This window comes from Nannospalax galili, unplaced genomic scaffold, assembly GCF_000622305.1.
Source record: "Nannospalax galili isolate Female #2095 unplaced genomic scaffold, S.galili_v1.0 scaffold809, whole genome shotgun sequence".
NCBI lineage: Eukaryota > Metazoa > Chordata > Mammalia > Rodentia > Spalacidae > Nannospalax > Nannospalax galili.
In genome coordinates this window covers 1,410,208-1,425,659 of record NW_008360015.1, presented here as the reverse complement: position 1 = coordinate 1,425,659, position 15,452 = coordinate 1,410,208, and the positions used below count along the sequence as shown (strand labels likewise).

Below are 15,452 nucleotides of genomic sequence, written 5' to 3'. Positions count from 1 at the left end.
TAAGGAAGTAGGTAGCTGTTCCCCTTGCCTACAACCTAGGGCTGTTGTGTTATTTCCTCTAACAGTCTAAGAGCACCATCATTTAGTTCTCAAGCAAGATATGTTTTATAGCTTGCAAAACCTGATAAGACTGCCCCAGTCCAAGTGCTTGTGTCTGTCCTAAGTCCAGAGGCATCTCATACTTTCAATATTTCCATCTGGGATACACAGTGCCTTCTTTGTGTGTACTGCTGAGGGAACTTAATCCCTGGGCAGTTTAGAAGCCTCATATCCTAACAGCCCATAAATGATGCCATTGTACCTGGATAGCAGCTTTTTAAAAACAAGAGTAAGAATTCTCACTCTTCTCGAATGCAAGTCTCAAATGCTATGCTTCTGTTCCTGCTAAAAAAGGCTGTTGTGGGCCCTTGGGGTCTGGGTCATCTTGGTCTTAGATGTGCAATCTAGGAAATGTCCAGAGATGGATAGGGCTTGGCAGGGGTAGAGATAGAGCAAGAAGTGCCAGGAGTCACACACCTACATACATTGCAAGATGACTAAAAAAATCCTATAAGGAAATGGCTCAGTCAGTAAAGCGCTGGCTGTGCAAACATTAGGTCCTGCGTTCCATCCCCAGAATCCATGTGAAAAAGCTGGGTGTGGTGGTATGTGCTTCTAATCCCAGCTCTGGAGAGGTAGAGACGAGCTGATCCCTGGGGGCTGGCTGGACAACCAGTCTAGCCAAATTGGTGACCCTCAGACCAGTGAGAGATACTAGCTCAAGAAGAAGAAGAAAAAAAAAAAAGGTGAATAGCAACTGAGGAATGACACGAGAGCACTTCTGGAGCACACAGGAGCACACGCACACACACTCCTTGTAACTAGAGTTGTAGTGCATGGAGTTTAAACTTATTCTTCATGTAAAGGTTAAAAATGTTCTGGGAAAGATTGTAAGGGACGAAGGTGGTGGGTGACCACAAGGAAACAGTTTTCCAGACAGCTGGGCAGCTATTCATATGAACTCAAAGCAATAGTGACAGCAGAGACAAGTCCCAGGTAAGCTCAAGCCAGACAAAATTCCAGCACAGATGTGGGGAAACAGGTAAGACACCCCAACCCTATATGAAGAGCTATTGAAAATCGATGGCTGCTGGGAGAGGGAGAGTCAGTCTTTAAGGGTGTGACACCGGGTAGGTTGACCAGGCTCCAGGAAATAGACTGATACCAAAGGGCATTTGGGGACAGGAATTTGACTTGACAGGCCTTAATATATACATATACATGTATATGTGTGTATACATATGCATATATAATATAGTACATGAAATCTAGCCGGCCTAAATAAGATCAAAATATATTCTTTGAAATTCGAAAAAACTCAATTTAAAAACTGGGGAGGAGCCCGGCGTGGTGGCGCACGCCTTTAATCCCAGCACTCAGGAGGCAGAGGCAGGCGGATCTCTGTGAGTTCAAGGCCAGCCTGGTCTACATAGTGAGTTCCAGGACAGCTGGGGCTACAGGGAGACCCTGTCTCAAAAAAGACCAAAAACAAAACAAAAAAACTGGGGAGAAAAAAGCCGGACGTGGTGCTGCACCCCTTTAATCCCAGTAATCGGGAGGCAGAGGCAGGCGGATCTCTGTAAATTTGAGTCCAGCCTGGTCTACAGAGTGAGTTCCAGGCCAGCTGGGGCTACAGGGAGACCCTGTCTCAAAAAAAAAAAAAAAAAAAACCCTGTCATTTCAGATCTTGTCATCTAGCTTCTGCTAGTGGAAGCCCCTTTTCTCCATCCTGGAGAGGCCATGTCCTTTGGACTTTAGAGGACAGCAGAGTCAGTCAGGGAAATCGATACTTAGGAGGATAGTCAGAGAGAAGCTAGAGGGAGCATCGCAGAGCAGAGGGCGGGGGCCGCGAACCTTCCGAGCCAAAAGGGCGCTGACCAGAGACCTAAACACAGCACCGTCCATGTACTGTTCCATAAAGCAACGCAGATCAGAGGAAAGCGCGGGTCTGGGAGGGGCTGGAGAGGCGCGCGGAGCCGGGAGAGGGCGCGCCATGGCCGCAGGCCGGCCTCAGGTGGGGCGGCCCCGTCCATTGGGCCCCACTGGCTCCAGTTAGGGGCCGCCCCGCCTACCTCGCCCCGCCCCTCTTCAGCCCCACTCACTGGTCCCCGCCTCGCCTCGCCCACCGCTCCCCGCCTCGCCCCGCCCACCAGCCTGCTAGGCCAAGTCCACCCTTGCTCAACCCCCTTTCTGCCGGGCCTCTCAGGCCGCTTCCGAAGGGGACGCTCCGCCCACCCCGCCCCATCTTGCTTCTGCTCCGCCCACTCGCCACCTAGACCCCGCCCACCAGGACGCCCCAGGTGAAAGCCGCTGCATCCCTGCTCCCCAATCCCTTTCTGCCCGGCACACCAGGCCAATAGGCCACCCCACCCTGCCTCGACCCTCTCTTCCCAGCCAACCCGACTGCGTCAGCTGAGATCGCCCCGCCTACCAGGCCGCCTCAGGCGGGGAGGCCACGCCCCTTCCCCGCTAAGCCCCGCCTATTCCGTAAACCTCCGAATAGGCCGCCCAGCCCAACACGCTGGCCCGCCTTCAGCCCCGCCTATAAGGATACTAGGATACGCCCACCTTCGCTGGCTCCCTCTCTTCCCCGCCACCCGGGCTGCCTCATTTAGACCGCCCCGCCCACCAGGTGGCCTCAGTTGCGGCGGCTCCGCCCACTCTGACCTATTCTGCCTAGACCCGGGTCACCAGGCCGCCTCAGGTGGGGCGGCCCCGCCCATTGGCCTCTCAGCCCCGCCCACTTCTCTCTCCTCAGGTGGGGCCGCGGGACTCCACGCTCTGGTCCCGGCCGCGTCTGGAGGCTTTTCCCTCCGCTCCTCACTGACCGCCGCGCGGCAAAGTTTGACATTTTGGCAGCGGAGCCGCGCGCTGGCACTCCCGGGCTGCCGGCTGTGTTGGCGGCCGACTCTCGAGAACCCCTCATTCGCGCACTCTCGGCGCTCCCGCCGTCCCCGGGTCGGGTGGCCACGAGGCCCCGCCGCGTCGTCCCGCGCTTGTCGGCCCCGAGGCTGCAGCCATGTCGCGGGGGCCGGAGGAGGTGAACCGGCTCACGGAGAACACGTACCGGGTAAGTGTGGGACTTCGCGGAGGTGTCGGGAGGCTGGAGAAGGGAGGGGCGAGACCTAGAGGGATTCAGGGTTTGAGGCTGCGGGCGGAGGCTGGGAGGCTCAGGGACTTGGGGGACGTCGGGGGTTCGAGACCCAGAGCGCCAAGCCGGGTAAAGGGCAGTGTTTTCTATCTCTGAGATAAAGTGGGGACTTGACTTGGGCAGGCCTCGCCTCCCCTCCCCCCCTTGACCCTCAGGGACGCCGCGGCCACCTGCACATTTCTCGTATTTGGGGGGCAATTGGAGACCTGGGCGACAAGCCGGGGGTGGGGGGTCGGGGGGGTCCCCCGGGTCCCGCCTCCCTCCAACTTCTCCTTGAGATCAGTGACCGTACTGGGGTGACCACTGGGCTTAAAACCCTCCGAGATCCAAAGAGATTTAAAAAAAAAAAAAAAAGACGAGCTCGAGTTTCGTCGGAGCAAAGAAAGTGCTCAAGAATGTTGGGGAGAAACTCCCCTGTAATTAGGAATCGATCGTCAGGTGAGCTCGGCTCCCCCAGCTCAGGGAATTTTCTAGGCTGCCAGAGAGTCTGCTCTGGGGAAGACTGGAACCGCCTTCCCCCCTCTTGGACCTTTTCACACGCAGCTTTCAGTTCCACTTGGCCATTATTATAGTTTGACCATTTTCTACACGTTTACAGTGTATTAAGATCATCTTCGCCCGCGCTTGGCTTTCTCTCTATCGATTTTGTGAGGTTATTGAACTAAGAGAGCGCTGAGATTTTAATAAAAATTGACCTGAGCTGACAGAACCCGTGATCTCTTAACTTGCATGTTATGTGAGAGAATTTTTCCAGAAACAGACATAGGATTAGTGGCCAGTTTAGTAAGTTTAAGTACTTATAAATGAATTCCAGTTGAAATCAGATATGCGTTTAATCATCTGCTATTAATAGAATACAAAACAACTTTTGTTTTAATTCCACTTAGGCCCATTGAACCCCTGCGATTTAAAGTTCTCTAAATTCATTTGTAGCTGTAGTTACAAATGAATTTAGAGCCCATTCTTTCTTTGGTCATTTCTATAGATATTTCTTTTTTAACCCTAAAATTGAGTTTCTAAAAACTTGCAAAGTCCGAGTTTCTGAAATCAGAGAGAGTTATGGACTTGCTGGGGAAGAGTTTAAAAACAGCATGGAAATATTTTCATAATCTATTCAAGTTCAAAAATTTATTGATTCCTTTCATCTGATAAAGTGTATATGTACTCTAACATTTTACATGCATTATACTTTAAAGGTAGATAGAGTAGACTTTCTTGAATATCTTGGGGGTCAGCAACTGTGACAAACCTAGCCCTGTGTTTTCCTAATAGAGGGCCAGACATTTGAATGTTTAAAGCCTTACATTTAGGTTGAGACTGTTCATATTTAAATGATCTGAAGATGAGGACTGGAGGCATAGTGCTGAAAAATATGTAAGTAAAACAGTCTTACTTTTAGCCATGAGATGAGAACAGTTACTCAGATGATCGTTAAGGAAAAACTGAGGAATGCAGATCATTGCAAATTGTAAGTAGAGTCCACTTCGATAGAACACATGAGCACTCAAACATACTGCTTATTTATCTTGTCAAGAGTAGCATGAGAATGTCCGCTTGAGACAAGCAATCAGATGCTCTGAGTAAAATACCTTCTCTCACTTCTGACTGACTGAGGAGTCTTTGGAGGGGTTTATGCAAGCAAATTACAGTGTCATAAATATTAACCATTTGCCATGTCTTGGACTACCCACAGACCTGGGGCACAAGGAAAACAGTGCTGATTCCACTGTTTTGATATTGTAATTGTAGACATAAGGCAGCCTAAATCAATTTTAGTATATTGAGGCACTCTTCCTTACGTAGTCTAGGCCAGCCTATGAATTTACTATGTAGGCTAGGCTGTCCTCTGACCCATCTTCCTACCACAGCCTCCCTAATGCTGGGATTACAGGTGTGTACCATCATACCTGCTCATTTTCAGTTTTTGAAAGATCATAATAGATTGAAGCTCAGAGACCTGTACTTTATTGCTTTCCATTCCCAGGTATTTAAAGCATACCAAAAGCTTGCTAAATGCTGATTGATTTTACCCAACATTTCTGTATTAGTCCTTTGGGATCAGTTTTTGTTTTCATTGTTGTTTGTTTGTTTGTTTGTTTGTTTGTTTCTAATGTTGAGGCTGTGGGATAACAAATCACAGCACAGAGGTTTATATATCTATAAAATGAAGTAAAGGCTGCTATCCTGTAGTTTAGCTCTGATGGATAACACAGTAAACTTACATTTACTGAAGAGATTAGGAAAGCCTCATTAGGTTCTTTCCCACCCCCTGCGATCAAAGCTAAAAACAATTCAAGTGCAATATTGCAAAATTCTACTGCAATACTGGTGAATGTTGGTGAATAATGGCAATGCTGGTGAATGCTGTTCTTTTAAAAAGCAGATTTGCTTTCTGTTACCTAGCAATCTATAATATTTTCCTAATAGAAACATAATCTAACCAGGTGCAATTACAGAAGCCACCTGCAAATGAGATTTAATGTCTTGCCTGTCTGGATTTTAGATTTTTTTTTAATACTCAGATATCTTTTAAATAAAGGAATAAATTCTTTAGAAAAATGGGAGGTTTATAAAGTAGTATGATCCTCTATGCAGTTATCCGGTATCATCAAATATATATTTACACATTTGCTGAGTTTAAGAAATATGTACTTAGACAAACAATTGTTGGCTATTCATGCTAGCTCCCAGGAGAATGTGTATTGTACTGTTTCATTAAAAAAAAAAAAAAGACATAATAAGCACCAAAGTATGAAGTCCTGTTGCTAATTTCAGTTTAGTCAAATATCCCTCCCCCTTCTCACGCTTCAGTCTATAGTGTGCCCATAATTTGCCCTCAAAAGCTTGCTTGTGATTTTGCATGGTTTTCTGATGAATACAAGCCTTTGTGGGTGAGGACAAGTAAAGTTCAAAAAAAACCCCTTAATTAAGAGGAACCACAACCTTCCTAGAAGTTAGAATCGTTAAAGTCATAGGAAATTGGAAGGATAGGTGTGGTGTCGTCCAGGGACTTCCTACCTATGTGAGTCTTACTAAACATTTAGAGAAGGTAGAAAATGATACTCACGAAGGAAGGAGGGAAAGGAATGCAGACAGAGTCTTTATTCATTGCCACTAACAATGTAAGATTTATTCTACTCAAAAACTAAGATACACTAGGCATAACTTAGCCAAACCAAATACCATAATAAATTTTTAAAGGAAAAAATATTTAATATCTATGTGATTTCAAGAATTCTAGGATTGTAATCTGATTCAGTCTTCACAAAATTATATATATCGTACCAAGGAAATATTTAGGGTTTGTGTGTGTGTGTGTGTGTGTGTGTGTGTGTGTGTATATGTGTGTATACACATGCATTATGTGTGCACATGGATGTGTGGAGGGCAGAGTTTGACATCAGATGTCTTCCTCAGTCACTCCACTTTATTTTTTGAGACAGGGTCTCTTACTGAATCGGGAGCTTACCAAATTGGCTAGACTGGCTGGGCAGTGAGCCTCAGGGATCCTCCTGTCTCTACCTCCCCAGTGCTGGGATTACAGATGTGCACTACCTCATTCAGTTTTTTTTCTGTGGGTGCTAGGGATCCAAACTCGGGTTCTCATACTTCTGCAACAAGTACTTTACCCACTGAGCCATCTCCTCAGCCCCCAAGTTTAGTTTTAAAAAGAATCGTGACATTTTTCAAATAAAGCAGTCAGTATTACCTTTTTGAAGAAGCTTGTTCATTCAACTCTTTCAAAGGTGCCTATAACTCATCTCCCAACCCCACTTTAGGCACTTTACCTTTTCCCCCATAAAACTTCTAGCTGTAGACTATACTATATGATGTGTTTATTCATTATATTTGCTTACCCTCTTCCCTCTCCAACTGCAATATGAACTCCAAAGTTAAATAGTTTAGTTTTGTTGTATTTCAAGCACCTAAAACAAAGTGCAAAGTAGGTGTACTTGTTAAATGAATGCACATTTAATCAATTTAAGTGCCTGTCCTGTGTTCAGATTTCCATTCCCTCCTTTGATGTTTTTCATAGAATGTTTCATTTCATTCTAATGCTATGTCTACCCCTAAGGTAGATATGAATTTTGTGTTTATTACCATTTTTTATGATTTAATTTTTTTCTTGGCCTTATGTGTATGAGTGTTAATGCCTGCATGTAAGTAAGTGCACCCATGTCGTGCAGTGCCCACGGAGGACAGAAGAGGCTGTCGAATCCCCTGAAACTGAAGTTACAGACAGTTGTTAGCTGCCATGTGGGTGCTGCGATTCGAACCCAGGTCTTCTGCAAGAACAGTCAGTGTTCTTAACCGCTGAGCCATCTCTCCAGCCCCTCACAATTTAATTTTTAATTATGTGCTTATGGAGGCCTGCAGAAGCCAGAAGAGGGTGTCCAATCCCTTGCAGCTAGAGTTACAGAAGGTTGTCAGCTGCCTGACATGGGTGCTGGAAACTGAAATTGGGTCATCTGGAAGTATATTCTCTTAACCACTGAACCATCTCCCTAGCCCTTTATTACCATTTTAAAATTGAGAAATTGAGGTATAGAATCTGAGTAATCAACTTCAGCCTCTAAATAGTAATTTATTTAGTTTCTGTGCACCCAAACACGTTTTCATAATCTGACCGTCTAAGGTGTCATTGATATTTTCTTTCTTTCAGGTAATTCATGATCATAGACCTGTTTTAAAGACACTTTTGAATAAGAAACTGAGATGTTTCTGTTCTTATGTTTGGCAGAGCAAGCCAGCTGGGTGTGTGTGTATTTCTCTGTTTGTTTAATTTGTTTTTCCATCTCCTCAGCTTGAATTTAATGGAGGGATGTATAACTGAAAGTGTCTACTTGATTGGTTTCCAGAATGAGTAGTATACAAGCTCAGATATAAAGCTTTCTGTACTAAGGAGGCTGAGGCAGGAGAATTGCAGCGAGTTAAGCCTGGGCTACATAGTAAGTTCAAGACGACCAGCCTGGACAATAGAGTGAGACACCTTCTCAAAAAAGTCAAAAACAGGCTGGAATAACAACTGAGATCATCCTTCCTGAGGACCTGAGCTCAATTCCCAGCACCCACATTGGACTGCTCATAACCACCTGTAACTCTAGCTCCAGGCGGTATGACACCCTTTTCTGGCCTCCTCAGGCACCTATACTCACATGGCATATACATAGACACAGACACACACAAATAAATTTTTTAAAATAAATCTTTTAAAAAGCCCCAAACAACAACAACAAAAAGCTCCTTTATACCTTGGGGTATAATTTGTATATTCATTGCTGTAACTCTGTATGTTATTTGGTGTCTGTTCTCGTAACCCTTCTTTCTTTAAGTGTCCTGAAGGTAAAATGGGATTTGTAGAAGTCTAGATAACCTGCTTAGCTCCACAGTGGCTAAAAGGGAGGTAGTAAGAATCATGTCCTAAGGAACAATAGAAAGAGTTGCCAAGAACTGAATATTAATGGGAACAGCCCAGTACTTTAACTTTTTGTCTGGCAAAGTGAAAATATAAAGCAAACAAACAATAGTGCTTTTTTTTCCCCCATCAAAAACGTTTCTTTTTCCTTGATGAGAAAGGAGTTTTACAACCATGATAACATTGCTAGGCAGCATCCTTGATTGTGAAACCAGGGAGATTACAACCACTTAGAGAGATGACACCCTCCACAAGTTTCAGTTAGCTTTTAAGTTTATTTCTGTGACATTATTCAATTTTCAACATTACTTCTGGCCTTGTGCAGACCTGTAAAGGAAACCTAATGTGCATGAAATTGTAATGACTCAACATTCCACGTGGATATTTATTCTGCAGTGGCAAAGTAAAAGTTATCATAAAAGCTGCACAAACATTGATTTAACTTACCTGCTGACATAGGCAAATGCATTTATTTATAAAACTTTTCTATTGAATTACAGTATACATAAAGAAAGGTGTGCTTTAGCATAAATAGCCCACTACATTGTCATAAACTAAACATACCTGTGTAACCAGTACCCAGACCAAGACTGTAACAAGCTCCACTGAACTGCACCCCCGGTGTTTTATCTGTCTTCTTTACCCAGTGGTCATGTCATATTCATCCATATATATATATATATATTTTGGTCTTTTTGAGACAAGGTCTCCCTGTAGCTGCAGCTGGCTTGGATTTGCTAATGGAGATGAAGCTGGCCTTGAACTCATAGAGATCCGGTTGGGATTAAAGGCATGCACCACCACACCCAGCAATATTGTTGATTATAGTTAGCTCATTCTTGTTGCTGAATGATGTTTTACAGTCAGAATATGTCATAGGCATTTGGATTATTTTCAGGCTACTCCAGGATGCCATAAGTGGTGCTTTATGAACATTCTAATACTTGTCTGATGGGCATAAACCTCATATCTCTTACACACAGGAGAGATTTACTAAGTGCTCCATAACGCTCTAGCTTTGCAGGTAATTGATATTGTTAAGTCTTTTTTCATTTTTGCCACCTGATGGTCATGTGCAAATGAAAATTTGACATTCAAAGTGTTTGCTCCCAGTCTGCTGATGATCTGTTTCTGTGCAGGATGCTTTTAACCTCAACTGGATCCTGGTAGGGGATGTCAAAGATAGAATCAGGACCTAGGGAGTGTGAATCTCAGGCTATATCATCATGGTTTTCACTAGAATAAAACACAAATTCTATGTTATCATAGGTTAGCACATCAAAGAGTTTTATGAAAAAGATGTTGAAGACTTAGATGAACTGGATTTAAACACTTTGGAATACTGGGAGTAGAATGTGGAGTCATTTGAATTTTCTTGGTAGTTGAGTATTAAGAAAGTGTCTTTTTCTTTTCATGTAACTTTTCTTAGAAATGTATAAACCTTACTGTTAGAGGCATAATAAGCTATTTTTTAAAAAGAATTTGAGTTACAGTTTAATCAAGAAATTTCAGGACTCTTACCTTCTAAAGGAAATGTTATTATGTGTATCTGGGTGTGTTTGTGTGTGGTATATGTATGTATTTGTGTGGGTATGAGTGTACATGTATGCATTTGGAGATGTCAATATCAGATGTCTTTCTCAATTGATCTTCGCCATATCTTTTGAGACAGTCTCTCACGGAACCTGGAGCTCTGATTAGACCAGACAGGCTGACCAGTGAGCTCTAGGGATCCTCCTGTCCTTGGATCCCTACCCCCTGCATTGGGGTTATAGGCTTGGCTGCCATACTTAGTGTTTACATGGGTGCTAGGAGATCTGAACTCAGGTCCTCATACTTACTTGATGGGTACTGTATCAGCTGAGTCATCTCTATAGTCCAGAAAATTTTTTTTCACTTGTCTCGTCTTTTTTTTTTTCATTTTTTTATTGAATTTTTGTGAATTTCATACAATATATTTTTATCATATTAGATCCCCTAATCGTTACCTCCCCTTAATAACACCTGCCTGATTTCATGTACTCTGTTTCATATATATATAATGTATGTATGTGTATGTATGTATGTATGTAAGGTCTATCAAGTCAAATTTATGTCCCCAAATGCCCTTTGGTATGGGTCCATGTACTGGAGCCTGATTGACCTATCCAAGAAATTTATTTATTTATTTATTTATTTATTTATTTATTTATTTATTTATTTATTTATTTTTGACAGGGTCTCCCTAGTCCCAGCCTATGTGGAAGTCACTTTGTGAGTCTCAGTCTCATAGATACCACCTGCCTCTGCCTCCCAGTGCTGAGATTAAAGGTGTGTGTCACCACACCTAGCCTTTTAAAATTATTTTTTCTCTGATAACAGAATATTTCCAAAGTTTCTATGAAAATTTACACGAAAAATAAGTCATCTGGAATCCCACTGCCCATAGATAACACTAACTCTTGTCACTCTTTCTGGTGTTTTCCAGGACATATTTCCATGCCAGTCAGTATTCTGTGCCTCATCATTTTCATGACTCTACAGTATTCTGAAATTCTTCATCATAATTTATTAATCCAGTCCTGTTGTTAGATATAGATGATTGCCAGTACTTTAATAAAAAACACTGCAGTGGACATTGCTGCAGATAAAGCTTTGCCCAAATCTCAATGATTTCCAAAAGTTAAATCCCCAGAAGGGAGCTATGGGTCAAAGGGTTGCTGCATTTTAAAGCAGATGTGCATCAAGATAGGCATTGTGTGAGTGTACCTCCTGAACTCCAGCCAGTCATACAGACATTTTAAAACTACTTCTTTTTTAAAAACACTGCAGTGGACATTGCTGCAGATAAAGCTTTGCCCAAATCTCAATGATTTCCAAAAGTTAAATCCCCAGAAGGGAGCTATGGGTCAAAGGGTTGCTGCATTTTAAAGCAGATGTGCATCAAGATAGATATTGTGTGAGTGTACCTCCTGAACTCCAGCCAGTCATACAGACATTTTAAAACTACTTCTTTTTTTTTTAATCGAGAGTGAGAGAGAGAGAGAGAGAGAGAGAGAGAGAGAGAGAGAGGTTGAGATCGAGAACATATGTGTTTATAGTAGAACAGTGTATCTATCAAGAATGTATAGGATATGGACATTGTCTGCCACTATTGGCATAACTTCTAATTTGGAACCGTGGATATACACAGAGTAATGAAAAGGTCTGTGAGCATGTAGACCTGTATACTCCTGTTTTCACTTCCTCAGCCTTGTTTTAATGTTCTCTCTGTTTCTAGACTCTCTTTGAATCTCTTCTGTGTTACCATCGTAGTCACTGGTTGTAACAGTTGCCTCAAATCTTTGTTGCTGTGAGACAAGTGTAAATACATAAAATGTTGCTGTTTTCTCTCTTTCAAAAATACAAGGAGGGCTGGAGAGCTGGTGCAGCTGTTAAAGGCTCACAACAAGAAAGACAAATACAAGGAAAAAAAATTGTCAGAATGTGTTCCCAAAATAAGGAATAAAATAAGACCACTAAGGCTTGCTGACAGCCTGGAGAGCTGTGTGCATTTGGAGAATGGAACAACAGGGGCCCTCTAGTTTGTTGCTTAAACTATTTTATTTATATGGTACTTTGGAGGTTAAAAAGTCTTGAAGTAATAACAAGTCCTTCACTGAAACAAACCTCAGTGGCTAGCAGAGAGATGGCTCAGCAGTTAAAAGTGCTTGGCTGCTCTTGCAAAGGACCTGAGTTCCGTCCCTAGCATCCATGTCAGGCAGATCACAATCACCCGTAATGCCAGTTCCAGAGGATCTGACACCCTTTACTGACCTCTTCAGGTACTGCACTCACATGCATAAACCCACATATAGACACACACATACACACATAATTAAAAATAAAGCTGGGCTCTCAGCACTCAGGAGGCAGAGGCAGGCATATCTCTGCGAGTTCCAGGCCAGCTGGGGCTACAGGGAGACCCTGTCTCAAAAAGACCACTAAATAAATAAAATTGGGCATGGTGGCATACACCTTTAATCCCAGCACTGAAGAAGCAGAGGCAGGCTGATCTCTGTGAGTTCGAGGACAACTGAGTCTGGTGGAGCATGCCCTTAATCCTTAATCCCAGCACTTGGGAGGCAGAGGCAGGCCGATCTCTGTGAGTTCCAGGCCAGCCTGGTCTACATAGTGAGTTTCAGGCCAGCTAGAGCTCCTTAGTGAGACCCGGTCTCAAAAAAGGAAAATCTTTTTTAAAGACCCGTCATAGTAGCGCACACCTTTAATCCCAGCACTCAGGACACAGAGGCAGGTGGACCTCTGTGAGTTCAAAGCCAGCCTAGTCTACATAATGAGTTCCAGGTTAGTTGGGGCTACAGGGAGACCCTGTCTCAAAAAGATTAAAAAAACAAAAAACCGAAAACCTCAGTGGCTAGCAAGGTAAGTGGAAGGCAACAGGAGGGAAGGCCTAACCATCTCACACTCCTACCCTCCGGAATGTTTACTTTTTTTTATATGAGCTAGTTACTTTTTAACATTCATATTTATTATGCATATATGTGGAGGTTAGAGGACAGTTTTCTCCTTACCCCAGTCAGTTTTCTCCTTCCACCATGTGGTTTCTGGGAATTGATCACAGGTTAGGGTTAGCAGGTTTGGAAGCAATAAAAAGCACTTTTTTAAATCCACTGAGTCATTTCTCCAGCCCTGAAATGGTTATTGAAACAAGCAGAAATTAATGTATAGGTTCCATTTCAATGGAACATATTGGAGCTGAGCTAAAATTTTCTGTGTGGCAGAAATTTTGCTCTGTTTACCTTACGCTTCAGTTTTCTCTTCTATGAATAGGATAATGGTGTCTACTCCCAGAAAATTTTAAAGATGAAGTGTTAGCTTTTCTCTTAATTTTCATTTTGAGGATACTTTTGAGATGGCTGCTGAGCCTACAAATACAACAGAAAATTAAGCTGAAACATTCAAATTCTAATTCTTCAGACTGTGTTCCAAATTATTCCTGTTGTACTACACCTCTTTCAAAGTGCAACTATGTCCTGGGAAGGTTCAAAAGTGGTGATAACAACCTGTGAAAAGCAGAGGGAAGTTCATCTGATTAGAGCACTTTGCCCGGCAGAAACGTGGAGGATGGGAATGTGGGTTAGGACAGAAAGCAGCTCAGACAACCACCACCCTCAGTGCAGAACTGTGCCTTGGTTGGAAAGGGCACAGGGGACAGTCCTGTCACTTTCATGTGCCCATCAGATGCTGGTTCCTGAGACGACCAATTCATTTCTGGTCTAGAAAACTCAAGTAAATAACATTGATAATTTCTTACACTTAAGTGCTGTCATTATCATCATTTTAACGAAACTTTGATGATTGGGTTGGGAATATGGTAGAACATTTGCCTAACATGCATGAAGTCCTATAAATAAATATATAGTGGCTGGAAAAATAGCTCAATAGGTAAGAGCTTACTACATAAGCATGATGGTCCAAGTTTGTATTCAGCACCCTTGTAAAAAGCTGGGCATAGTCCCATACGTGCCTATAACAAGAGGATTGTTGCAGTTGCTGGCTGTCTGCCTAGCTCTATGTTCAGGAGAGACCTTGTTTCAAGGGAACAAGACAGTAAGAGTATAGCATACTTGATGCCCTCCTTTGGCTTCCACACATGCACAGGCAGGCACACACACACACACACACACACACACACACACACACAGAGGTGCATACACCACACACATACATTTACATAGTAAATAAGCACATAAATAAGATTTTAGTTAGTTTACTAGCATGAGTTTCATTTTATACTTGAAGTAGCTTGAGGTGCAGGAAATTAGCCATGTCTGACAATACACTGACTCTCCAAGTGTATAAATATACTTTAAACATCTAGAACGTGGCTCTTATTAGAGATCTGTTTGACTGCTCTTTAAGAAGATGTTGCCATCTAACCAATGCATCCATCATGCTATCCACATTTTTGTACTAATTTCATACTTGATAATATCATCTTGCTCTGTTTACCTTATGCTTCAGTTTTCTCTTCTGTGAATCGGATAATGGTGTCTACTCCCAGGCCGGAAAGATGATTCCACACTTAAGAGAGCTTGCTGCTCTTGTAGAGGACCCAAGTTTAGTTCCTAACACCCACATCAGGTGGCTTAAAATCTTCTGTAACTCTAGTTGCAGGGGACCTTTTCTGGCATCTGAAAGCACTGCACTCACAAGTTCTATACCCACATGTAGACACATACACATAATTTAAAAATAATTTGAAAAGTAACATCTACTTCCTGAGGTTGTTACTCGGGTCAAACATGGTAGTAAAAACAATGTCAGGCAGAAGGCAGGTGTTCAGTTAATGTTAGCTGTAGGAGTTGTGCATTAACTGCACTTCAACTACAATGCAAGCATTGATTTCATGTCTTGTTAGTGCTATTCTCAGTAGAGGAAAAACTGACACCTGAATGAAGCAAGATAACTATTTAAGTAGATAAGTGTTGAAATTATCAGCAGCTTGGGCTGGAGAGCTGGTTCAGCAGTTAAGAACATCGGCTGCTCTTGCAGATCCCCAGCATCCACATGGCAGCTAACAACCATCCATAACTCTAGTTCCAGGGGACCCAACATCCTCTTCTGACTTCATGGGCATTACATGACACAGATGCACTTAGATATGTGCAGGCAAACTACTCATACACATAAAATAAAAGCACATAAATTTAAATTTTTTTAAATAAAAGAAATTATTAGCACACATTTTTCCTCCTTTAGTTATCTATATACTTAAGCTTTTTTTTTTTAACGCCTGCATGTATGTGAGTGCACCCATGTCATGCAATGCCGCGGAGGTCAGAAGAGGGCTTCAGATTCCCCTGG

At 42.9% G+C, this 15,452-nt stretch overlaps 1 protein-coding gene across 2 annotated transcripts in view; it reads left to right on the top strand.

Moving 5' to 3' along the window:
* The first annotated feature begins 2,985 nt into the window (after positions 1-2,985).
* Positions 2,986-15,452, top strand: part of Baiap2l1 (BAI1 associated protein 2 like 1) — a 139,103-nt gene continuing 126,636 nt past the window's right edge. For both annotated transcript variants that reach the window (XM_029559114.1, XM_008824024.3), the window contains exon 1: positions 2,986-3,109. In XM_029559114.1, coding sequence (XP_029414974.1) covers positions 3,059-3,109 — 51 coding nt within the window. In that variant the 5' untranslated portion in view covers positions 2,986-3,058. The remainder of the gene's footprint in view (positions 3,110-15,452) is intronic.